This window comes from Pan troglodytes, chromosome 8 (assembly GCF_028858775.2).
Source record: "Pan troglodytes isolate AG18354 chromosome 8, NHGRI_mPanTro3-v2.0_pri, whole genome shotgun sequence".
NCBI classification, from domain to species: Eukaryota; Metazoa; Chordata; class Mammalia; order Primates; family Hominidae; genus Pan; species Pan troglodytes.
The window spans coordinates 32,321,939-32,349,879 of record NC_072406.2 but is presented as its reverse complement, the minus strand read 5'-3'; the positions used below and the strand labels follow the sequence as shown (position 1 = coordinate 32,349,879).

The following is a 27,941-nucleotide window of genomic DNA, read 5'->3' as shown; positions in this document are numbered from 1 at the left end:
TAGATTCAATACAATTTCTATAAAAATATCAATGACGTTCTTCACAGATATAAAAAAACCTTAATACTGATATGGCATTACAAAAGACCCCAAATAGTCAAAGCAATCCTCAATCAAAAGAACAAAGCTGCAGGCATCACACTACCAAACTTCAAAATACATTACAAAGCTGTAGTAACCAAAACAACATGGTATTGGCATAAAAACAGAAACATAGACCAATGGAACAGAATACAGAACCCCAAAATGAATCCACAATTCTACAGTCAATTGATTTTTGACAAAGGCACCAAGAATAGACATTGGAGAAAGGACAGTGTCTTCAAATAAATGGTGCTAGGGAAACCTAGATATCTGCATGCAGAAGAAGGAAACTAGGCCCCCGCCTCTCAGCCTATACAAAATTAAAATTGATCAAAGACCTAATTTAAGACACAAAACTATAAGCCTACTAGAAGAAAACATAAGGGAAATGCTTCAGGAGTTTTGGCTGGGAAATCAATTCATGAGTAAGACCAAAAAAGCACAGGCAAAAAACAAACAAACAAAAATAAAACAAAGTAAATACATGGGATTATATAAAAATAAAAAGTTTTTGCATAGCAAAGAAAACAATCAACAGGGTAAAAAGACAGCCTGTCGAATTGAAAATATTGCAAACTATCCATCCAACCAAGGACTAATATCCAGAATATATGAGGAAAACATACATCTCAACAGCAAAATAATAATAATAATACTCCAATTTAAAAATAGGCAAATGATCTGAACAAACATTTCTCAAAACACACAGAAATGGCCAACAATTGTATGAAAAAAATGATCAACATCACTAATCACCAGGGAAATGCAAATCAAAATCACAATGAGGTATCACATCACCCTTGTAGGATGGCTATTATACAATAGACAAAAAATAAATACTGGTGAGAATGCAGAGAAAAGAGAACTCTTATACACTCTTCTTGAGAATGAAAACTAGTGCAGCCACTACGAAGAACAGTATGGAGGTTTCTCAAAAAACTTCAAATAGAACTGCCATACAATTCCCCCATGGGCATTTATCCGAAGGAGAAAAAATAGTTAGTACATCAAAGAGATATATGCACTTATGTCTACTGCAGCACTATTCACAATAGCCAAGATAAGGAATCAGCCTAGGTGTCCAATAACAAGTGAATGGATAAAGAAAATGTGGTAAAAATATGCAATGCAATCTTATTCAGCCATAAAAAGGCATGAAATCCTGTCGTGAGCAGCAACATGGATGGAACTGAAGACATTATGTTAAGTGAAATAAGCCAGGAATAGAAAGTTAAACAACACATGTTCTCACTCATATGTAGAAGCTAAAATAAAGTTGATCGCCTAGAAGTAAACAGTAGAACAGAGGATACTAGAGGCTTGGAAGGGTAGAAGGAAGAGGAGGATAGGGAGAGTTTGCTAAAGGTATAAAATTACAGCTAGAGAGAAGGAGTAAGATCTAGTGTATTACAGCACACTAGGATGACTATAGCTAACAATAATATATTACAGTTTCAAATAGCTAGAAGGAGGATACTGAATGTTTCCAATACAAATAAATAATACACATTTGAAATGGATATGCAAATTACCCTGATCTGATCACTATACATTGCATGTATTACAGTATCACTATGTACCCCATAAATAAGTACAATTATGATGTGGCAATTTAAAAAATTTTTAAATGCAAATTGGAAGCACAATGCAAGACTTTATGGCCACTAGAATTGCTAAACTTAAAGACACTGGCAAACCAAATACTGGTGAAGATGTGGGGCAACTACAAATTTCATACACTGAAATTTGCCAGTGAGATTATAAAGTGATATACATATTTTAAAATTGTTTAGTTATTTCTTATAAAGTAAGACATGCTTCTGGACCCAGCAACCAAAGTTCCAGGTACTTACAAGGAGATGTGTACATACATTTTCACAGCAGCCTAATGCACAAGGTCTAATGGTTTGAACCAACCCATATGTTCATCACCAGAATGCATAAGCACATTATGAAATAGTCATACAATAAAATGCTATTCATTAATTTAAAATAAACAAGTAAACAATAGAACAATATGGATATGTTACAAAAATATTATGTTGAGATAAAGGAGTCAGACACGCTAGAAAAGGGGTCTCCAAACCCTGGGCCACAGACTGGTACCAGTCCATAGCCTGTTAGGAACTGGCCAAATAGCAGGAGGTGAGCAGCGGGCAAGTGAGCTAAGCTTCATCTGTATTTACAGCTGCTCCCCACCGCTCACATTACCACCTGAGCTCCGCCTCCTGTCAGATCATCAGCAGCGCTAGCTTCTCATAGGAGCGCAAACCCTATTATTTGCTGTGCATGCAAGGGTTCTAGGTTGCGTGCTCCTTATGAGAACCTAATGGCTGATGATCTGTCACTGTCTCCCATCACCCCCGGATGGGACCATCTAGTTGCAGGAAAATAAACTCAGGGCTCCCATTGATTCTACATTATGGTAAGTTGCATGTTTATTTCATTACATATTACAGTGTAGTAATAATAATAGAAATAAAGTATACAATAAATGTAATATACTTGAATCATCCCTAAACCACCCCTTCCCCCTACTCCCCAGTATGTGGAAAAATTGTCTTCCATGAAACCGGTCCCTGGTGCCAAAAAGGTTGTGGATCGCTACTCTAAAATTCACACAATTGATAGGAAGCTCATGACAAACAAATCTAATGTATGGTAATAGACATCAAAATACTGGTTGCCTCTGAGTGCTGGGGTGGAGGGCAGTATTACCGGGAAGGAGAACAGGAAAGTTTCTGGGTTGATGTAGATGTCCTCTATTTTGGTGGAGTTGAATTTATGCTGGTCTGTATTTGTCAGAATTCATCGTATTGTATACCAGAATGAAAGGATAAGATGAGAAGATCCAAGTAAGTCTCAACAGAGATTCGAATGAGAGAAAGCAATATTCAAAAAACATAGTAGCTTGGGTTTTTGTTTTTGTTTTTTTTAGAATTTATAAAACATGTCAATTATCAGACTGAGAAATCTTAATGAATCTCAAACAGGACAAATAAGAAACCCATTCTAATACACATCATAGTATTGAGTGGAATACCAGAGACAAAGAGAAAATCACAAAAGCTTAAAAGGAAAAAAAAAGACTTTGCTTAAAAGGTGTGACAATTAGATTCAGAGCTGATTTCTTGATCACAAAATTAGAAACCAAGAGACAGTGATAAAATGTCTGTCAAAAATATCTAATAGAAAATAACTTCCAACCTAAACCTGTAGTATGTCCAGTTCAACTATTTTCAAACACTCTGTTGAAGTAAAAGTATTTAAGTTAATTACAGGTAACCACAAAAAAAATCATCATTAAAAGCATTTCTTAGAGTTAGCATATTTAAAGAATGAAGAAAATAATCTGAGAAGGCAGAACAGAGATGTAAATAGAGACAAATGAGTAGGAAAACTGGATCTACAAATGTTAAGCATTTTCCTTTTCATTTTATTTCATTTTAAATTAAATATATTTCATAGAGAAAACATGTATGTGTTTTCATTTTTATGGTTTGACACAAAATTTTATATAAACAATTTTAAAATTTTAAATGACATTCTTTTTAGAAATGTTATTTTTGTAATCTATTCACGTATGTGTGAAAGCAGATGATGTGGTGGCAGGTTGGGAAGACCAAATATCAGTTGAAATAATAGCACTCAGATATGCTAATCCCCAATATTCTTTCCAAAGAAATCAAAGAAATGGCTTATGTGGAAAGAATCCTCAATTGAATTAAGGACATTTTCTTGGAACAATGATAGAGTTAAAAATTAAATTATTTTAAACTGCACATCTCACCCCTATTACATAAGTAGAGTACAGCCAATTGGCATTTCAAGTGAAGCTGAAGTTTTCTAACAAATTCAGTTCATTGGGATATGTAATATATTCAGTTTCACACAATAATATTTTTCTTCCAAGAGAAATGTAATGTGTTGTTTCACTTACACTCAACTATTCAAAATAGATTATCATATGACCATTTTTGATTTTCATTTAACTAGAACATATTTTAGGAGCTCACACAGTAAAAAATAGTTTAGTTTTAGTTTGATAACCAAGATAATGCCAATAATTCTGTAATTTCAAACTTGCCTTATATTTCAGTAAAGATTAAGTTTATCAGAAACACAAACACAAACACATATATTACTTAGGACATTAAAAATGTAGTCTTTTGATTTTTAGAGCTCCTAAGAAACAACCAAATTGTGAGTGCTAAGGAACATACTTGTGATACAGGAGCATATTTTGGGGAATTATGCAATGATTTCATTCCTACCAATCACTTATAGGAAATGAGGTATTCATTTTAAGTTAGCATATCAAGTAATAAATTTAAATCATGTCAGTTGTTATTAAACAATTATAGTGCAAGGTTCTACCTTTGCAAGATCCACAGAGCATCACCCTCAGTTAATTTCATCCTTGACACTGATCATTATGATCCTTATATTTTTATTCTAGAAAAGTGACTTCCAGTTCTTTCTTGTCCTCTAATGTAAAAACTGGTTTTCCCTTCCTCCTCCCATGCTGATATTTTTTAACTTTTTGGCCCCTTCACAATCCTTTCCATCATGCCCTAGGATTCTGTGTTTGTAAACAAACTCCTTCATATTCTCAGGGCCTTCACAAAACACTACTCTGTTTCTTTTTTACTGCAATGCAATATTTTCCACCCTGGTTGCATATTAGAATCACCTGATGATCAGTCCTCAACCACAGAAATACTGACTTACGGGACATTGGAAGTGGGATGTCTTGGGAGTTAGAATTTTTAAAGAAATTACTGATGATTCTTTGGAAGCCAGGGTACTATATTCTGGCTCTTCTCACAGGACAAACCCTCCTTCTGTAACTCCTAGTCTCATCAAGACTCACTCATCCTTTAAGACCCATGTCTCCCACTTATGAAACTTCCAGTTGCTTCTTATTTATTGTCTTCTCTCAATCTCCTGGTCAACTCTGGTATTCTCTAAGAATTTGGGCCATTTCTTATAGTCTCATTTCACTACAAGTTTTGTCATTAGACAAGGGATTTCAAGGTTGAGGAGGAAGACACACACAGTGCAAAATTGCTCTCATAAAATTCACCACTGCCTTGCACATGGCTAAATACAATGGCCAGTTTCAGACCTCATTTTGTTTAACCCAGCAGCAACATTTGACGTAGTCACTCCTGGGTAATACTCATTTTCTTTTGGCTTCCAGAACACCGTTCACCTGATCGTCTTCCTTTCACTCTGGTCTATGTCTGTTTTCTTTGTTACCTTTTCTTTATCTCTTGACCTCATAACGTTGAATGTCCCAGGGCTTAGTTCCTGGTTCTTTATTTTTCTCTGGATCTTCTCTTATGCTTTATTATTCATTCTTCAAGGAATAAATGTCTATTCATTCTTTGATGATTTTATATGCATATGACTTTAATTCTGACAACTCCTAGATTAATGTCTGCCTCTCAGGCCTCCCTCAAAGCTTAGATTTGTATTCAAATGCTGAGTTGACATCTGTACGTGCCTAGATGATGGACATTTAAACTGAGCATGTCCAAACTGAATGCCTGAACTCTCCCCCATGAAATCTGCTCCTCCCACAGTCTTCCTCACTTCCTCTGATGGCAAATTCATCCTTCAAGGGCCTCAAGTCAAAAATCTCTCTTAATTCCTCTTTTTACCTCTCACCTCACATCTAGTCTTTCACTTAACCACCTCTTGCTATCTTCTTTGCCACCATACTGGTCTATGGTATTATCATTTCTTGCTTGCATAACTTCAATGTCCTCCTAAGTAGTCCTGATGCTCTTACCTGGTTATTCTGAAATCTCTCTACATTACAGCCAAAAAGATTCTTTCTAAATATAAGTCAGATCACATCACTTGCAGGGTTTTATCCATTTTGCTCAAAATTAAAACCAAAGCCCTTGTAGTAACCTACAAAACCTGCCTCCCCATCTCCTCTCTGACCTCCTATCCCACTACCTTCTTCCAGCTTTAGTTTCTCAGCTACATTGGCCTCTTCTTTAAATTTGTCAGGCATGCCGTGTCTTGGTACCGTCACCTGGGATGCTTCCTATGTGTGGGATTCTCTCTTCTCTGATGTCTGCTTAGCTAATTTCCATATCTCCTTCAAGTCTGCTCAAATAACCTCCCATGAAATTACTTTTTGTCTTTGCTTATCTGTGTTGTTTACATGACCTGATTAGATTTGGAGGGAGTGAGGGTATGTTACCATTAGAGGAACATTACTAGTAATACATGGCACAAAATAATACTTTCAATATTATCTACAGTTACCAGGAAAGAAGTATCCATTAAAGGCAAAGTATTAGAATACCAAATGGTGGTTTCCATAGCAGAGTGAGCGGTATAAGAAATTCAAGTATTATAGGAGTAAATTGGATACACTGAAGTTGATAACCAGAGAGTTTATAAAAAGAAATAATTGGCTCTTAAATTCTTGACTCACGGGCTGGTCAGAAATTCAGAGTATTGCTATGATAGCCCTAAAAGAATTTCTTCTTGCTTGTAGGCACAAAGCTGACGCAGGCAAAAATCAGACACAGGATTTGACTCATCAGATTGCAGAATTAGAATAAAGATTAAAAGCAAGCCTGGAAAGGTCCTATAAGTAAAATTTGGGGCACTTTCTTGGGAAAAAAATTTGAATCTTTAGAATCAGAATGTCACATCTAGAAAATTTATACAACCACAAGTGATTCAAACAATAAAACCCAACTTTTGATAAGGAATACTGGGGTTAGTCAGGGTTTAAATGCAGACGATCTAAATCACCAAAAATATTTTAAGCAGAATGTAATTTTATGGAGAGAATTTTACATAGATAAAATGTTGAAATGGTTAGAGGAGTGAGCTCTATTGAGGTCTTCCAGAAATGGCTCCCAGAATTGGCTGTCCATGAAACCGACTACCAATACAGAAGTCACAGAACATCTTTCTTGATGACTTCTGGGAAATTAGAGATCTTCTGAGTTTAACTAGGGATAAGCCAACAGTCAGTTAAATATCCTAGTTACATAGCACATAATAATGAAAAATATTAAGTTCCTTTATTAAGATGTAGGCTTAGCTGCTATGCCAAACCACAAGATAGCAGTGAAAAGGTGAGAGATTATTCTCTTTTTCACAGAACAATACGAGCTAAGAAATCGTAGGCTGATATGGCAGCTCTTTAGTGTCTGGGGGATGGGAACCAGACCCCTTCTACCGTGTTCTTTGCTGAAGAGGCAATTCTTCAAACTCATGAACTGAGATCAAAGCTTGAGCTCCTGCCCTCACATTCACATGCTGGCCAGTGGGAAGGAGAGAAGGGAAATGGAGGGAATGCCTCTTCTGTTTAATTGCACAAACTACAGATTGTGTATAGTATATGTTCACATTCCATTGGCAAAATATATTCACATGTTCCACACTGGTGATAACAGAGACTGGGAAATAGAGTCGTTACTCTGTTTGGCTATGTATCTATATAAGTATTGGGAGTTTTATTACTACAAGAAACAGAAGAGAATGGCTGTTGAGGAGCAAATAGCAGACTACCACACCTCCAGTCTTGGGTGATTTGATAAAACAATGACAACTTGTTTAGGCAACGGTGCTTACTTTTATGTAGTTAATTTGTGTAATAATGAGACCATAGTAAAGCTATATGAAAGAATGAATTTCAAAAAAAAAACTTCACTGGTTACCTTAACCAGAGATTTTAAAATAATACTATGCTACTATGAACAAATATTGCAGTACAATAATATGCAACTTAACATTATTACTATTTTCTACTAAATCATTCTATAATTTTCATACATAATGATGTCATGCATTTTTAAATTGATGCACTGGGTAAATAATGTGGGAGAAGCTGCTGTGTCAATATTTATAAGGCTGTTTACCATGTGTTGTTATATTCAAAAGCAATTTAAGTATATTAAAAATATTAGCTAGTATTTCCAGGAGTGTTTTCTATGCAGGCCATACAGAATTGTATACAATTTCTGTACTATAACACCTGAAATTGGAAGAAAGAGGATAGGTAAAATATAGTTATCACCAGCAATAGAGGAATTTGGGAATGAGAGTGAGCAGGGACGGGTAGACAATCTAGCTGCCATAATGAAGAAATTTTAGTCCTTAGGACAAATATACAAAAAAGCAGGTTTCCAGGAAAATATCTTATATTTAAAGGAGAGAGAGGCTGTGGAGCTATTTAGGCTATTTATCATTAGATCCACGAACAGAAGATAAGTATTTTTAAATAGACCTAGGTAGCAGAAAATAAACAGAGCTTTCAGACATTAAAAGGCCCAGTTCATCCCTGGCCATTCAGAGATCTTAAGTTTCACAAGTCCAAGTGCTGACCGAATATATACACCATCATGCCCCATGGAGAATTTAAACAAAGTATACCCCCTACTCATATACTTTTAGTAATGTATTCCTGAAAGTCAGATGTCCTGCTTATATAAATGAAATGCTAGATCCTAGAGGCAATTTCCCATTATAATTATAATAATTATTTTAATTTTTCTCTTTTTAAATTTCCCATTATGTAAATGGGGATAATTATAAGGTATTCCATATCTACCATCATTCTAAGTTCTTAAAATGCAGATGAAATCCAGTGAAACTAAAAAAGGTGTAATGTTTATCATGGCATTTGCAAGGGCCATAAATTCTTTGAAACCAGTGATGTCTAACCGTGTGATGAGCTGGTTTGTTGGGTCTTCACTGCTGTCTTCTTTAGACTAACATTACATGTTTATATGAATAAACTTGGTAGTGAATCCCTCAGTTACATTTTCCAAGAGTTCTTTAATTATTTTTTTTTTTCATCTACTTCATCAAAGCCAGCTCTCCTGGGTCAAAATCCTGTATTCTTTTTATGCTCTCCTACCTCGTGATGTCTTTTTTTTCACTTGCTTTGCTTTCCTCTCCACAATTTTCTCCAACACTTTCTCAACCTCTAGGGCCATTTATAGCTCAAGTTAGACAAAAACATGACTACACAGGAAAGACAATAGTGAAATCTATTTGGAAGAATTGCGCAGTGGAGTATTGGCCCACAGTGCATCTAATGCTGTGCTGTTTCTCCCAGTTCCAGCAACACCCATGATGAACAGCCTTCATTGCTACTCCACAAAATCTTCAAAATGTCTTTGTCTACCAGTTTGGAATGGAACTTATATTTGGAATGGAACTTGTGATTTTTCTTGCGCAACATACTGTATGAACAGTAGTCTAGTGTGTTTGGGGTGATGTCAATATGTATTTCCAATACAGATATTAGTCAAAAACCAAAAGCAAAAAGAGGCATTCTGTGAAATTTGGATATTAAAAACCAAGAAGTGTTTTATTGGGAAAACATTAATTTGGAAAATATTTGGTGGAATATGCCAATATTTTTAAAAATGAACTTTTCTCTCCCTCACACACATCATATCCAGCCAACTCATCAACTTCTCTGAATCTCAGTTCTGTTTTGTAAGGTTTTCCACGTTCAAAACTATAATTTCTTCTTTGTCTCCTTTGTCCATCAGTAGCCGTCATGTCACTTCTATCTCTGGATCTTTATTGTGACTGTTCTTTCTTCTCCATTTCTTATTATGTATAATCAGTTAAACCACCACATTTAGCAATTAGAAATTTTAGAGACTTTTTGAAAGCATTTTTTTTTCTAAAGAGAAAGTGAAGGCAAAGGAGAACTGAACCCTTGCTTTCAGCAGAGAATAGAACATGAGGAAGAAAGAACAGCAAGTATAAAATATGCTTTTAAGAAATGTCAACATGTGTACAGTTTAATTTCACAGTCTCCTTAGCAGGAATAAAGAGAGGCAAACAAAGTAACACACAACACCGATTATATTCCATACATTGTTCCAAAAGTGCTATATGTTACTATCTGATTTATTTTTCAAATCGCTCAGAAGTAGATTCCGACAGTCCCAATGGTACAGAACGTAAAGATAGGAATTAGAGAGGTTGAAGTAGATTAGCTGACATCACACAGTTAGTAAGCAGTGTCACGATCCAAGTTTATGTCTTTAAATCTCAGCATGTAACACGTACTTTGCACTAAACAGCATATGTAGGTTTCATGAAATTATTTAGCCACACACAACCAGTCAGATATTCCTAATTCAGGACTCTGACTGAGTTGCTACACCAGCATTCTCATCACTAGGCACTAGTTTTAAAGCACTGCTAAATATTGCAGAGAAATGAGTGACCTGAAAGATGAGCTATTCAGTCCTCATTGTTTTACATATGTTTTTTAAAGAAACTGATTTCCATGTTATATCCCAAAACAGATGTATTGAATAACTCCTGTTTGGAAGTAGCTGTGGTGATTAAACACACACACACACACACACACACACACACTTGACTCCTGCCCTGATTGCATATATGTAGGTTTTATTAAATATATGTCAATAAGTAGAGAATATGACCGTGATTGAATTTGCATATGGACATTTAGAAGAGGAAAGTTGGTTGTCTTTTTCTTATTAAAATTCATAAAACAATTATTTTTATCCTTCATCATTTAGCAATTAACAAAATTGCCATCCAGATAAGCTCTTAAATGTGACTCCTAGGGACTTAATAATAATTTAATATTACTTTTGCTAATAAAGCCCTGGGTCTATTTTGATTAATCAGAATTACTGATTCCAGATTCTGCTCAATTGCATCTTCCTAAATATATACATTTTTCCCCTCTTGTCTTTTCTATTTTAAGCTATCCTTGATGGAGTTGTTAGCCCACACACATGAATACAGATGAAAAGTCTGTGTGAACTAGAGTCATTTCCAAAAGTTTAATGGATGTTGTTACTGTTGCTAGAACATAATGCCATTTATCCCAGTTTACATTGTGCAAATTCCAAGTTAAGCGTTTTTGCCGTAATGAGAAATTAAGAATCATTAAACATTCTAAAGATACACACACATACACTACTCATGAGACATCAAAAATAAGAGATGTTTTCAATAAATAATAAGATTTTATAGTTATAATGTAATATAAAATAAGGATATGCTTGTGATATGTGCAAGAAATATAATTTTGCCAAAGCAAATAAAAGAAACATGTGCTTAATAAAATGCAAATAAACAAGGTTTACTGTCAAATGTTTACACCACCTAAAGAATACAGGTAGAGATATAAAAAATACAGGATAATGTAAAATGAGATTTTTTTTTTGAAAAATACCTACCATATGCCAGACATTAAGTAAATTACATGGGCAGTTACCTCTTTTAATTCTTAAGAATCTTAGAACCTAAGAAACAGGTGGAAATTATCTCTGCTTTATAGAAGAGGAAACTGTGTTTCAGATACATTGGGTAAAAATAGCTAATAAGAGGAGAGTCTGATATTAATATCTAATCCACTAGAACATGGTGCCTGTGCTTTCACATTTGACCTTGAGGTGCATTTTTTTTTTTTTTTTTTTTTTTTTCAGACAGAGTCTCACTCTGTCGCACAGGCTGGAGTGCAGCGGCAAGATCTCAGCTCACTGCAACCTCCGCCTCCCAGGTTCAAGCAATTCTCCCTGCCTCAGCCTCCCAGGTAGCTGGAATTACAGGCACCCACCACCATGCCTGGCTAATTTTTGTATTTTTAGTAGAGATGGGGTTTTGCCATGTTGGTCAGGCTGGTCTTGAACTCCTGACCTCAGATGATCTGCCCACCTTAGGCTCCCAAAGTGCTGGGATTACAGGTGTGAGCCACCGTGCCTGACAAGGTACATTTTTATACTTCTATTAAATAGGAAAATAGCTGAAATTATTGGAAATTTACAAATATCACATCAACTAATGGAGCTCTTTTGTCAGAGACAGGCCCAAAAGTGCCCTAGAGTGCTGATTTTATCTCCTTTGCTGTCCACTGGGGTAACCAATAGCCATGAGTACCTACTGGGTAATTGAAATGTGACTAATTCAAATTGAGATGTGCTGTGAGTGTACAATACACACTGGATTTAAAAACTTAGTATGTAAACAAGAATGCAAAATGTCTCATTAATACTTTATACTGATTTTGTGTTAAGCTGGTAAAATTTGGGTAGATCGAATTAAAATATATTATTAAAATTAATTTCGTTTTTAAAAATGTGACTATTAGAAAATGTAAAAGTAAATATGTGGCTTACACATTGTGACTCTATTGGAAATTCATGGTATTCCTTAACTCGCTTGCACCAACTTCCATAAACATCAAAAGAAACATGCTGGCTTTTCATTTGTTCAAGATACCACTATTCCCACTTCTGGCTTTATCCTCCCCTCCATACAGATACAGACAGATGTTAGATATAGTTACAGATTTACATATAGATATACCTCACCAAGAAAGATGTTCTGTAACTTCATATAGATATAAATGGTATAGATATACATACAGACATAAACATATTTCACCAAGAAAGATGTCCTGTAACTACTGTAGTGGTACTGGGAGCCATTTCTAGAAGACCTCATTAGAGCTCATTCATCCAACCATTTCAACAATTTACACATATAAAATTGTCTCCACCGAATTACACTCTGCTTAAAATATTTAGAGTGACTTATATTGTCTGCATTCCAACCCTAACCCTAGCATATATATATTATATATGATATATAACCTCAGCATATATATATATTCAACATATATATATGCTTAGCTAATGTATATCATATATATATATATATATATATAATATATGTTCTTCCCTAAAAATATCAGACTCCTGCAGAGTCTTCTAAACTCACAGTGAAGTTAAGGTGTTTCAGAATCATTTTGCAGCTTGAGTCTCTAAACCAAGTTTAGCATTTCACTTTTACCAAGAAATGAGTATATACTTCTAGTTTCTGAAGGCACAATTAAAGGTACATCAAGTAGCTTATAGGAAAGTGAACTCCACATGCATTTATTTGTTATCTGCTTGAATGTAAGCGTTACAGCTGAGATAGCTATACAAACATTGCAGTATCTCGCCTCAATTTTCAGAATGCTCCTAATCATAGAAATAAAGGCATTCAGTTGTTTTTCTTGGAGTCTTTCTACTGCAGACATTCCCACAAGTTATCATACTTTATATGAATGAATACTTTTTTATTTTAATGTAATAAATTATATTAATGTTTAATATAATTAACCTTTTATATTAACTTTTCATATTCTTATATTAAATTCTTGTTTATTTGTTTTCTAAGACCATTTAATATCTTTTCAATGTAGGTTCATTTTGAGAAAAAATTAAACTGATACTCAAGGTGGTCCACAATTTGGCTCTATTTCCTTTGTAATATCTCAGATAGCTACATAAGGTGCCCACCTCAGCCAAATCATCACCCACAGCCCACCCTGCAGTGTGCACGAACCATCCCTGTTCTTTCTTATGCCATTCAGCCTGCCTACAGCACTCTCACAACCATATCCTTTATCTGGTCCTCCAGGGCTCAAATTCCACTGCCCCTGCCCTACAAACTGAAGGGATCTTTCCCTCCTATGAGCTCTAAGTGTGGTTCCAAATTCTTGAGCATGCTATAAATACATTTCAAATTAGATATCCTCAGCTGAATGTTTTATTTTTCACTACCACCTCATAAAAGTTTTTCTGCTTACTTTTCTCCAAACTTCTTTTTTATTTTTAATATTTATGGATACACAATAGCTGTACATACTTATAGGGAGCATGTGATATTTTGATACAAGCATGTGATGTGTAATGATCAAATCAGGGTAATTGGGATAACCATCACCTCAAACATTTATCATTTTTTTAAATGTTGGGAACATTCCAAATTCATTCCTCTAGTTATTTGGAAATATACAGTAAATTATTGTTAATGATATTCATCCTATTTGCAACATGGATGGAACTGGAGGATATTATGTTAAGTGAAATAAGCCAGGCACAGAGACAAATATCATGTGTTCTCACTCACATGCGAGAACTAAAAAAAATGATACCACAAAGGTAGAGAGTAGAATGGTAGTTACCAGAGGCTGGAAAGGGTAGTGGGGATGGGGAGATAAAGAGAGGCTGGTGAATGGGTACAAAAATACAGTTAGATTGAAGGAATACAATCTAGTGTTCAGTACTGCGTAATGTTTAAATATTTCTCCTGGTATTTAGTTACATCCTACTCAATATTAAAGTTATTCAAGGCATTTTTTTCCTACCCACTTGCCATCTTGTATTATTTTTAAGAGCAATTTTTTAAAACAAATTATATTCATTAAAAATTTTAATACACCCCCTCAAATATTATGATATTCAAAGAGCTCTGGTATGATTCATCTGTGCTCTTAATTTGTAATTAGTGTATAATCAATACTATTTTGTACATACTTTAAAATTTTCCTGTTGCAGATTTCCTAAAATATGACCTCATTCAAGATTTTACTAGTTTAAAGTCTTAAAATCCCCAACAAGATTGGTTTGTTCCTTTAGTATCCCACTCAATAGTTGTTTATTAAATTTTAAAGTGGTTTAACTTTTTTTTTAATGTTGCTTCCTTGAGTCGGGCATGTGGCTCATGCCTGTAATCCTAGGACTTTGGGAGGCTGAGGCAGGTGGATTGCTTTGAGCTCAAGAGTTTCAGATCAGCCTGGCCAACATAACGAAAATTCGTCTCTACCAAAAAACAAAAAACAAACAAACAAACAAACAAAAACCACCACAAAACTCTTGCTCCCCCACCAACTGGATGCTACAAGATTATTTTTTATTACGATCAAATAATTACTCTTCAAAGGACCAGACTTATATAAGACCTATATCTGCCATCAAACATCCCACACATGCCTTTCTCCAAGAAAGGCAAAGCTTTTCTTGGAGAAGTAGAGTATCTTGGGCAGGTCAATTACCTTTGCATTAAATCCACCTATGTATATTTCCCTTTCATTACAGTCTTAAAATGTTTATTTGCTTTCCTCTATACTATTCCATATAGTGTTAGAAGCCTGTCAGGCAAAGAGCTTGTTTAACTAATTGTCAACTGGGAAACATTTATCTAGAAACTTCTTTGTAACCAAATGAAAATACTTGCTTTGAAATAAACGGGGAAGGCAGAAGTGGCAACACTGCCCATTCCACCTACTATGTTACAAGCCAGAGCAAACAAATTAGTTTGCTCTTAATAAACCATTTTTATATTCATCAATTATAATAAATATAATTTAAATATCAATGAAACTGCACTTCTGTTTTCTACACTAAACTCATGGTTTAAAAAATTAATATCTGCTGGGCATGGTGGTTCATGCCTATAATCCCAGTACTTCGGGAGGCCAAGGCACGTGGATCTCTTGAGCCCCAGAGTCTGAGACCAACTGAGGCAATACGGTGAGACCCCATCTCTGCAAAAAACACAAAAATTTGCCAGGTGTGGTGGAGCATGCCTGTAAACCCAGCTATTCAGGAGGCTGAGGCGGGAGGATCAATTGAGCCCAGGAGGAAGAGGTTGCAGTGAACTTAGACTGTACCACTGCACTCCAGTGTGGGTGACTGAGCTACACCCTGTCTCAAAAAAAGAAAAAAAGAAAAAAAAAGTAGTATCTATCATATCACTGGCTAATAAAATTTACTCCTTTGTCTCATTAATAATATTTATTGCGTTTATTTTCATCTCAGACCTTTAATATTATATGGGTTAATGGTGCTTGCTAATTCTACTACTTACAACATTGTATCTGTAGGAATTATATTGAACATCTGCCAACTCAACATTTGAGCAAAATTCTTTCAACAAATTATCAAAAGTTATTTTAGGTTAAAAGGACATATGGACACATTTAATCATCTGCTTTGTTTCAATATCAAATTGGCATGCTCACGGGTCCATGAAGAAGGTGGCAAATATCATAACCTCAAAAATGTCTAATTAAAATTGAATAACTCAGTCCTCAACTTACCTATGTTTTATTGGAAGTGAATAGATGTTTGCTTAGGATTAAATTCTGAAGCAGACTGCAAACAAAGGAGTCTTCTCTTATTTTATTGATCTAAGAGGAAGGTGACTAAACAGAGAAGCCAGGAACTGATAAACAGACCAAAACTTGGAGAAAATGTGGAAGACATTTTTATGAATAAAGGCTTGAGAAATATTTTTTTGAGTTTAAAAAGATCTTATATTTTCTTTATGAAAGTGATAAATTACTAGGTGTTTATGCTATTTCTTTTGCATTTTCTTTCTTCCTTTTCACCTTTCACCATGCAAAAATACCACACACACACAGATTAGAATGTACCTGTTGGAAGAGGCACTGCCAGTTCTTCTTGCACGGAATCATGGAGTGATAGACAATTTTCTGTAAGCACAATGTCATCAAGGGCAATGTCTCCACGCTGACCTTTCCCAACTCTACCTTCAAATTTGAGTTGGAAGTCTTCATCACCAAACAGTGACAGTTCTTCTCTCCGCCAGAAATTGCCTTGTTCTACAGTGAGGTTAAGTAGAACCTTCGTTTGGTTTGTGACTGACACCTGCATTAAGGTGAGTGCCCCAATGCCATTTCCATACATGTGATAATGAAAAATAATCTGTAATCAAGAATAGGAATATTACATATGATATGATTAGTATAATTAATACGATATTATTTTCAATTCTATCACATTGCCCTCTTCTTGATTAACAGATTTCTGGAGGAAAATTACACCTGTTTATTCTCTTGCTCTGTCTGCACTTTAACACTGAGTGAAGTTAGACCAGCCTTGAATCATATGTTGCAATGTATGGGAGACAGCAGAGGAAGAATCAAATAGAAATTTAGTAGGAATTAAAGGGCTGAGTTTACTTTCTCTCTGTGACTTCTAAAAGTAAGATTCCTTCATAAACTCTTAGAGCCCATTGTCAAAGGAATACAAGATCATTAAATTGCTATGCATTATACAAAAAGACTTTTCATGATTAAGAAATAACAGGAACAAAAGAAGATTATTCTTAATCTCATGAAACTTAAATTTTTTTCTTTTCTTCTTTTGCTTATTCCACTGTCATTCTTGTACTTGAAACACTTTTTCAGTTCTGTAAGATTCTCTGGGCTCCATTTAAATACAGCAAAACCCCAGAACGGTAATTATCCAAATTTTACTTGAAATGCTACAAATGGGCCTTCACAGAGCAACCCAGGGAGCTTTTCTCTGAGTAAAAATTAATAAAAAGTATTTTCAGGGATTAATATTTCAATGTTGCATAGATGAAATTTACTAGATTTTGAGTGATTGTCACACAGTGAAAAAAGTCCAGAAAAATTCTGGGAAAAGAACAGGACAGGTTAGGAGCAGTAGGAATTCAAAGCCTTTAAAGCTTTTGTCTTGTCATTTGTGTGAATGAGGGAAAACAGTGACGAAACTGTTCTGCACATAGGAAAAAAACATGTTTGAAACACTAGCAGTCACATATATCATACTCTACAAGAAGAAAAATGAACACCATTAAATCATATATGCAGTGCATTAATTCAAAAAGGATCAACCAAGAATGGGTGAGCCATGCAGTGACTCTACCATCTCCCAACTGATGAAATCTTTAATTATTATTTTATGACCCCAAAATACTTGTTCTGTGGACTAACTTTCCCAACATGAGCTCTGTGATCATTATGGATTGTCCTGGTACTGGTGAAACTTGGGTACCATGACTCATTTGAGTGAGAAACAAAGTGGCCAGGGGCCAACCTCTCAGACAGCATCCCAGAGCCACCTGTGTGGCACACTTCTGCAAGGACCCCTTGCAGCTACAAAGAGGGACTTCTCCTTTTGTTTGTCTTATTCGTGCAACAAATATGAGGCATATGTTTTATGTCTCAGTAAATACGTTTGTATCTTCTTCAGGTCATTTGCTGAATGATGCCATCAGGTTAACATGCAAACAGATGCACCAACACCCCTATTTCCAAGGGGAACATCTGGTGACCACAAAGCCTAACACAGGGTAGTGAGAGTGAATAAAAATCTTCTAAGCATTGGCAGGCACGGTGGCTCACACCTGTAATCCCCTCACTTTGGGAGGCCAAGGCAGGCGGATCACCAGAGGTCAGGAGTTCGAGACCAGCCTTGCCAACTTGGTGAAACCCTGTCTCTACTAAAAATACAACAACAACAAAAAAATAGCTGTGCTTGGTGGTGTGCGCCTGCAGTCCCAGCTACTCAGGAGGCTGAGGCAGGAGAATTGCTTGAACCTGGGAGGCAGAGGTTGCAGTGAGCAGAGATCACACTACTGCACTCCAGCCTGGGCAGCAAACTGAGACTCCATCTCAAAAAAAAAAAAAAAAAAAAAAGAAAAAGAAAAAATCATTAAGGTCTCATCTCTTCTCTCATCACCCTCTACATGCATCCTTCCTATACACCAACCCCTACAAAGAAAAAAAAATTGATTATTTCTGCTTGAAAGGTATTCCACAAGATGAAGGGGCAGAGGTGATTCTCATAAAAAGCTGGGAGGTCAATCTGCTTACCCGATGAATATATTTTTAATATAGGAGACCCAATATTTCCTAGCACAATCTTTCCTTACTTGCTTTTATTCCATCTATATCATAAATATTCATAAAATGAACCATTCATCATTAATTTTTTGACATTTCTTCTAGGCATACTTCATTATTCTCACACAGATGTTTAAAACATTGGGGACTCTAGTTCTGGGACCAGGGGAATATAGCAATGGATGAAATCTTAGTTACTACAGTATGAAAAAATAATCCACTGGACATTTTTAGAAGTGTTTAAATAGAAAAGCTTAGAGGTCAACCTGGAATTGTCGTATTTTGTATTTAATATTTAATTAGGTTTATAAGACTAAAACTAATTTGTGATTTTCAGAATATCTATAGATGTATAAAGCTAAATTTATAGATATATACCCAACATAGAGAAAATCTGGTGTGCTTGGGTTTTATTCTTGAGAAAGTACTAAGTTATCTGGAAGACAGTAAAAACAGATAGAAACTATACTTGATAAAAACTCAATTTTTGCCAAAATAGATTTGTATGATTTACTTTCATTCTAGACTGCTGACCAAGTGCTGTCACTAAAACTCTCATCTGATCATGTCACTTTCCTTACAGAAAAATCTTCACTGTCTATGTGATAGATGAAATTGCTCTACGAGAGTTAAACTATAAAATCAACTCACGATGAGACAGAAAAACTCTTAAGACAAAGTAAAAGTTTAACATGTATTAATACTATGGCAGTGGTAAGGTGTTGAAGGCTGTTTGATATGTCTCTCTCCCATGGTTAGGGCTCCGTCAGTTGTGGACACAGGCACAGAGAAGTGTAAGTTGGGCTGGGCGCAGTGGCTCACGCCTGTAATCCCGACACTTTGGGAGGTCAAGGTGGGCAGATCACTTGAGGTCAGGAGTTCGAGACCAGCCTGGGCAACATAGTGAAACCTCATCTCTACTAAAAATACAGAAATTAGCTGGGATGGTTGCGCACGCCTGTAATCCCAGCTCCTTAGGCAGCTGAGGCAGGAGAACCACTTGAACCTGGGAGGTGGATGTTACAGTGAGCTGAAATCACGCCACTGCACTCCAGCCTGGGCGACAGAGTGAGACTGTTGAAGGGAAGGGGAAGGGAAGGGAAGAAAGTTTCTGGATGTAATTTGTTTGCTTTTTGGAGTTCAAACATTGGGGAACACTCTAGTCAGAATACATGTGTTCAGAAATTACAGACTGCATTTCTTATTGTAAATGTATTTATTTCTGTATCCATCTCTTGTAAGCAAGAGATCTCTGAGTGCTTGTGATCTCTGAACACTTAATTTGTACTATATGTAAAGCTAAATTTAGTTCCTAGCCTAGCTAACTCAAGTCTTTTATGGAATATAAACAAACAAGCAAACAATAAACAAAGGAAGGTGGAAAACCCTGTAAATACATAGTTATCAAATGAGGCTGCTGCTTTTCCCAAAGAGCCATACAACCTTATTTATACTTTTAATTCTCCATAGATGTTTTCATGACTTTCATGTTTTCATGATACTGACTGTTGTTTAATTCTATTTCTGTTTGTAAAATTTCCATAGTTTTAATAAGTACTAAACTTCTTAAGAGAAAACAACTGATATATCTTACTTCTTCTGTATTATACATGGTTGTGAATAACAACCATGGAATTTTCCAACAGTTTCCCAAACTTCAGTATCCATGGAATTTATCCATAGGAGAAATTCTTCCAACAGTTATAGCAATCCTTCCCTTTCATTCTGAACATCATTTTTTCCCTCCCTCACATATCCAAAGTTGAATAAATTCAAACTCATCTCTTCTCTGGCCCCAGCCACTCTATTTTCTGTATGTCAATTTATCAACTTGCTCGCAATAATTCTGTGTTTGTTTGGTTGGTTGGTTCGATTTTCCCCATACCTTGCAGTTTTTGCTTCTCTTACTTATAACTGGACTTGAAATTCTGGCAGCTCTCATGGGCTGCCGAGGGAACAAACTCTTTATAAAGATGTAATGACCAGATGAATTTCCCAAAGTGTGATCTGCTGCTGGCTCTGTTCCTGCTGCAGGGATGCTGCTAGCTTTCAGATTCCAGTCAAAGTCCTCATCTTTCTCCTGCTCCCAGGAACAAAGGTCAAATTCGAAATCACAGCGCCCACGGGAGGTACCTGGAAAATATTTCCAAATATATGTTACAGAAAATGGAAATTTGCCTACTTTAAAACATGCAATTCAAAACTGCAGTGATCTTGCTGTATCATGTAATATTTGAAACCTTTATAATGCTATCCTGATAGCAACATATAAAGAGACTATTTTGGTTTGCGATACACACAGCTATTTCCGTGGCTTCTGTAAGTTCATTTCTCTACAAATCTGGTCCCAGTTTCAAAACTGATAAACTATTTTAGCATTACACACATTTCCTTCTCTAAATACCTATTTGGTCAATATAATTTATTTATTCTGTCTTCTCATCTATGCTTCTCAGGTCTTGGTAAGAAATTTATGAAGTTTATTATTCTGCAATACATTTTAGGTTGGGTAATGCTGCCCCAAGCAAAAGTCATCATTTATCATAGTAGTTATTTTTTTAGAACAGTTCTTTATTTTAGAGAAAATTGTGAAACAGAAAAGTGAGGTAAAAAGGTGTGATAATTTGAATGAGCTTATCGAAATAAGTTGCAGAAATTAAACATGTTAAGTTGCATTAAATACCACACTATCTCCCAGGTACTTTTTGAAGTATTTTATTACTGTCATTGCTTAAGTTGTTTTATTTTCCCATTTCCATGACAGTAGTAATTACACAGGCATCTTTTTATCGTGCTTCAAGTAAATTATGAAGCTGAAAATGGTAGTGAAGATGTTATAAAACTGAGCATTGTTGTATGAAGGTGTCATACCTTATACATTTATATATTTAGGACTTTTGATACTTTTCATTTTTAAGTCAATATTCATGATTCTGCATAAAACCAATGAGGGAGGCTGGGCATGGTGGCTCACACCTGTAATCCTAGCACGTTGAGAGGCTGAGGCAGGTGGATCACCTAAGGTCAGGAGTTCAAGACCAGCCTGGCCAACATGGTAAAACCCCATCTCTACTAAAAATACAAAATTAGCTGGGCATGGTGACAGGCATCTGTGGTCCCAGCTACTTGGGAGGCTGAGGCAGAAGAACTGCTTGAACCCAGGAGGTAGAGGGTGCAGTGAACGAGATCGTGCCATTGCAATCCAGCCTGGGTGACAGAGCGAGACTCCATCTCAAAAACAAAAAACAAAAAACCAATGAGTGAGTAATTGGTAAGTAACAAAATGTACTGTTTAGAATTCTTTAATGACAATAATTCTTTATGAAGTTCTTCTTGAATATTACAACTGAAAGAAAAATCTGTAAAATCATCAGTGAAATAAGTGTCCAAATATTAAAAAAACTTGAAAAGAACCTAGGGTAGCATGTTGATATGTCTTCAGATAAATGTTTCTCTCTTAAATAAGCCTCATTTAAACAATTGTTCAAAATTTTTAAGGCAAATGAGGGCAAGAATGATTCTGTCATCAAAACACTCAGGGATTTGCTCTCCAATGCACAAGCCAAAGAAAGGCAGATAACCCCACAGATGCTATGGTAATTCCTGGACAAATCATGTACTCTATTTTATTACATATGACTCTTTAAGAATGTCCAAGTTCTATTGCACTTGGCATCAAATCAGTGAGGTTTTTGTTTGTTTGTTTCTGTATAGATACATTCTTACAGTTATCCCAAGTCAGATAAAATTGTCTCAAGGTGCAAAATAAACCAATTACTCTTTGTAGTTTATAAGGTGGAGAATATGAAAGCATACGAGGCTGGGTGGAGTGCTTCACCCCTGTAATCACAACATTTTAGGAGGCTAAGGTGGGAGGATCACATGAGGCTAGGAGTTCAAGACCATCCTGGCCAACAAAGTGAGACTTTGTCTCTACAAATAATTAAATTAAAATTTAAAAATTAAAAAAGAAAACATACGAGTTTTACCATTGTTTCTATGTCATTTGGGGATATATAAGAAAATACCAGCATAAAATGTAAGCTAACTTTATTACACCTCTGAGCAAGAAACTTGTACAATAAAGAAAAAGGGCTTAAAATAATCATTTTTAGCTACTGAAAGAACTAAAAAAAAAGATTACTTCAAGAAAACATCAAGACTAATAATTTGTTTTTCTAAATTGTTTAACAGTCAATACAAATTTGTAATGTCTTCAAGGATAGAGATACATTTTCTGTCATAATTTATGTCATCAAATGAAGAGAATGCCTTTTAAAAATCTAACTGCTAATTCAGTTTTCAAATGTCATTTGAAATGAATTTTGTAATTTTTTTTCCTAGAATAGACTATAATACTTATAACCTCTTGTAGTATAGAATACTGAAGTTCTAAGTATCCTTTCAAAGGACTGGGGAGTAGATGTCAGGAAAATAATAATGAACCCCAACTCAGCATCCAGTTTAGAATATGAACCGCTGTCTTAGTTAAGAACTATAAAATGAAGTAAATAATTCAGTTGCCTTGTGTTGGAAAATTTAGCAGCCTGTGAGAAATATATTAGCATACAGAGCAGCATCTAGAGAGGCCATTTGTACAAGAAAATAATGTGTGCTGCTGAAAAACAGATTTGATATTTTTATTCATGTAAACACTGCTAAATAGATCTTTATAATGTAAATCATATTTTTATTTTGATCTTTTCCCTTGTTTTGAAGTTATGTTTCCTTGGAAAGTTTATTTCTAATATACCAGTGGGGAAAATAAAATAAGCAAAAATAAGTAGTTTGAATTTCACATCACTGTGATGAGGGGGAACAACTTATAATTTCATATCCTATTATTTCCTATAGGCACCAGGTAAAAAAAGTAGCACATAGTCTTGGGAACTGATGCCAATTCCTGGCATTTCTGGTGCAATTAATGCCAATATCAGACACCTGTGCCATCAGGAAGACAATGATCACCTTTGTCTAAAGCTGTGTCATCAATCAAACTATTTTCTACCTTTCCCAATCCTATAATTTGTCCATTGATCGATATCTCTTACAGGTACAAAATATGCCTCATTTGAAAAGGCATATTTTGAAGGAACATAACATAATTCCTTTTGAGGTCCTATCATCAAACTCAAAAAATTAAAATCGTACCATTATATTCATGTATTCATTCAATATAAATTTATTCAGCATATTCTATAAATAAAGCACATTTAGGAAAATAGGAAAAGAGGGGTAGTGGGTATTAAATATAATGTATGCCAGGTCCTAAAACATTCTCTTTATATCTGTCATTTCATTTAATCCTCACTTCGTCTCTATGTAATAGTTATTATTCTTATTTTGGTTGATGAGAAAGTTGAAGTTCGGAATTAAACTTTGCTTAGTATTCCACAGTAAGTAGCAGAGCTATGAGCTGAAGAAGGATACCACACACAGCTCCTTTAGTACTATTCCCTTTGATAATGTGGGATGCAGCAGTTAGGGGTGAGAGCTAAAATAAAACAAATTTACAAATACAATGGGATAAGAAAGTACATGTATCTATAGAAAAAATTCTCTAAGAGACTCCTTCCTCTGTGAGTTGGTACCAACATGAAGATGGCAGTCGTTCAATTTAGTGTGATTATTCTTGAGGTATTATGACATGATGTAGTTCATCACTTCTTTAACTGTTCATCTGAATGTGAATGTCCTACAGGTGTCAATTTGTCATTCAGAGGAAGAAGATTCTGCATTCAAATGAATGGGATCAATTCTATAAATTTTATCTTTCTTTGAAAGATTTTAAAAGATGCTAATATATTAAAGGCTCTGAGAATTCCCACAATATGCAAACTATTTCTTTATACAACAGAGTATATTCCCAATTTATTTGACTAAGGAATCTTTTTTTTTTGGAAGAACTATTAACATATTGTAGAATACTATGCTAATTATACAGGACAAGATTTTCAAATCCTGATGTTAAGACATGAAAGCAAAAGGCATAATTACAGAAGCTAGGTATTAGTTTCCTAGGGCTGCATAACAAAAGTATCACAAACTGGGTGGCTTAAATCAACAGAATTTTTTTCTCTGACTTCATTTTCAGACTGGAAGTCTGAAATGAAGGTGTTGGCAGCATCATGCTCTCTCTGATGGCTACAGAGAAGAATCCTTCCTTGCCTCTTCATAGCTGCTGGTGGCTACAGGCCATCATAGTGTTCCTTGCCTTGTAGACGTATCACATCAATCACATGTCATTCTCCCAGTTTGTCTTCACATCATCTTCTGTCAATCTGTGCCCAATTTTCCCTCTTCTGATAAGTACACGAGTCACAGAATTAGGTCCCACCTTTATCCAGCAGGACTTTAACTAGATGACATCTGCAAAAGCCCTATTTCCAAATAAGCTCACATTCTGAGATTCCAGGTGACCATGAGTTTAAAATTCCAGGTGATCAGGTGTCCACAAATTTTCAGTGGACATTATACAACCCAGTTACTTAAATGTTTACTTGTTTAAAGGTAAATCTCTTGGGCTTTTGCACTATATAATCATATCATTCAAAAATAATTATAATTTGAGCATCCTTGATTTCATTTCATGTTTTATATATTGACCAGAACCACAAAAACAATATTAAATAGTAATACTAATAGTAGATACTTTGACACGTTCTTGATTTTAATATAAGTATTTTCACTGTTCCCTAATTTGTTAGATCAGCTTTAATGTGTTAAAATAACCGTATGCATGCTCTGCATATCGTAAGAAATGGTTGCTTAATTTAAACAAGTATTTTCAGCACCTATCAGCTTGCTACTATTTTCTTCAGTGATTTGGGTACATTAATACATTATGACATTAAAATACACTTAAAATGTTATATAAGATCTTCATCTCAAAGTGTATGATATATTACTATGTATATACTATATATATTATGATGAATTTAGTTTGCTAGCATCTTAAGCTTTTCTGCATGTATATTCACAGGATGTTTGAATATCACTTGTCTAATTTTTGGAGGCTTCATTATCAGTGATATATTAGCTTAATAAAATAAATTCCATCTTTTCATATGATTGAAATAGTTTCTTTGGGCATTATTAGTTCATTAAAATTTGATAGAACTCCGCAGTATCTATCCCAGGAGAAAGAACTGGAGGACATTTGTTGATAAGTTATTTGATAGTTGGTGGTCTTTTCAGGTTTTTTGCTTTATTAGTTAATTTTGGTTATTTTGCCCCTGGAAAATTGACTATATCATTGACATTTGCAAATTAGCACAGAGTTATTGTTCTCTATATCCTTTATATGTCTCCTTTACCAAAACTACATTTATTTGTATCTTCCCTTCTTTAAATTAAAAATTAGTAAAATTTTATCTACTATATCTACTTTTAAAAAGAACATTCTTTTTTTATTTTTTATTTTTTATTTATTATTATTATACTTTAAGTTTTAGGGTACATGTGCACAATGTGCAGGTTAGTTACATATGTATACATTCTTGGACTTATCATTTGAGTTTTTTTCAAGTTAGCATTTCTCATTTTCTTAACAATATTTTTGCAAAATTTTATTTTGAAATAGTTTCAAACTTGCAAAAAAGTTGCAAGAATAATAAAAATATCTTTCATTTACCCTTTAACCAAGTTCACAAATGTTTATATTTTCTCCATTCTCTCCATCTAAATTCATGTGTATGTGGATACACAGGCACACCTCTAATGTGTTGCTCTGTCAATTCTAGGCCATTGCAAAAAAGTGAATATCACAATAAAGCAAATCACATGAAATTTTGGGTTTCTCAGTGCATATAGAAGTTATGTTTACATGATACTACAGTGTCCTAAAAGTGCAGTAACATTATGTCTAAAAATGTAAATGCCTTAATTAAAAATAATTTATTCCCAAAAAATGCTATCACCTGAACACTTAGTGAATCAACATGCTTTTGCTGATGGAGGGTCTTGCCTCAATGTTGATGGTTGCTGAATGCTCAAGATGGTGGTTGCTGAAGGTAGCTACTAAGTTGGCTACTGTAGCAATTTCTTAAAATAAGACAACAATAAAGTTTGCTACATTGGTTGACTATTTACCAAAGACTTGTCTGTAGCATGTGATGCTGTTTGATAGCATTTTACCTACAGAAGAACTTCTTTTCAATTGGAAGTCAGTCCTCTCAAACCCTACTGTTGCTTTATCAACTAAGTTGTAATATTCTAAATCCTTTGTTGTCATTTCAGCCATGTTTACAGAATCTTCACCAGTAGTAGATTCCATCTCAAGAAACCACTTCTTGCTCATCTGTAAGAAGCAATTCCTCTTCGATTCAAGTTTATCGTGAGATCGCAGCAATTCAGACACATCTTCAGGCTCCACTTCTAATTCTAGTTCTTTTGCTATTTCCACCACATCTGCGTTACTTCCTGCACTGAAATCTTGAAGCCCTCAAAGTCATCCACGAAGGTTAAAATCAACGTCTTCCATACTCCTATTAATGTTAGCATTTTGACCTTCTGCCATGAATCACAAATGTTCTTTTAATGGCATCTAGAATGGTGAATCCTTTCCAGAACGTTTTAGATTTACTTTGCCCAGATCCATCAAAGGAATCACCCCCTACGGCAGTTGTCGCCTTATAAAATGTATTTCTTAAATAGTAAAACCTGAAAGTCAAAATTACTCCTTGATTCATGGACAACAAAACGAATATTGTGTTAGTAGGCATGAAAGCAACATTAGTCTCCCATTATATCTCCATCAGAGCTCTTGGGTGACTAGGTGTATTGTCAATAAGCGGTAATATTTTGACAGTAATATATATTTTTTTCTGAGCAGTAAATTTGAACAGTGGGCTTCAGTAACCCATGCAAACAGATGTGCTGTCATTCAGGCTTTGTTGTTCCATTTAGGGAGTATACTCAAAATCCATACTTGGAAAATACGGAAACGTGGATTCATATTGGGAAAAACACTGTTACAACAGGGAAACCTGACAGTTGAAAAGGCCTTTGGTATGAGTCAATGTACTCTCTTTTATGAAAATGTTGAAACAGGAATTAGTTGACTTCCTTCCACCTCCACTGTCAGCCAAGTCAGGGAAGTTATAAAAATGATTCCTTTACTGGTTGGTGTTTCATTTGATCAATTAATTTAACAATGTAATAGATGCGGGGGCTGGTTCATCAATAAGCATGTCCTAATGGAGTTCTCTCACATTTTAATAGAATGGGTTAAGTGCTAGGATGGAGATGAAAAATTTAGGATTAATTGTAATTGAGTATAATAAATACTATACAAAAGTCTAAATGTTACATCCCTGTTTCAATGAGCTTAAACTAAGAAAGACTTAAAATCTGCCGGGCACAG

General features: G+C 35.0%; 1 protein-coding gene across 1 annotated transcript in view; it reads right to left on the bottom strand.

Moving 5' to 3' along the window:
• The window catches only part of MALRD1 (MAM and LDL receptor class A domain containing 1), a 631,174-nt gene that overhangs the window by 369,586 nt on the left and 233,647 nt on the right, over positions 1–27,941 (bottom strand). The window contains 2 exon segments of the mRNA XM_063780496.1: positions 16,337–16,628; positions 20,463–20,710. Of these exon segments, the coding sequence (XP_063636566.1) occupies positions 16,337–16,628; positions 20,463–20,710 (540 nt within the window).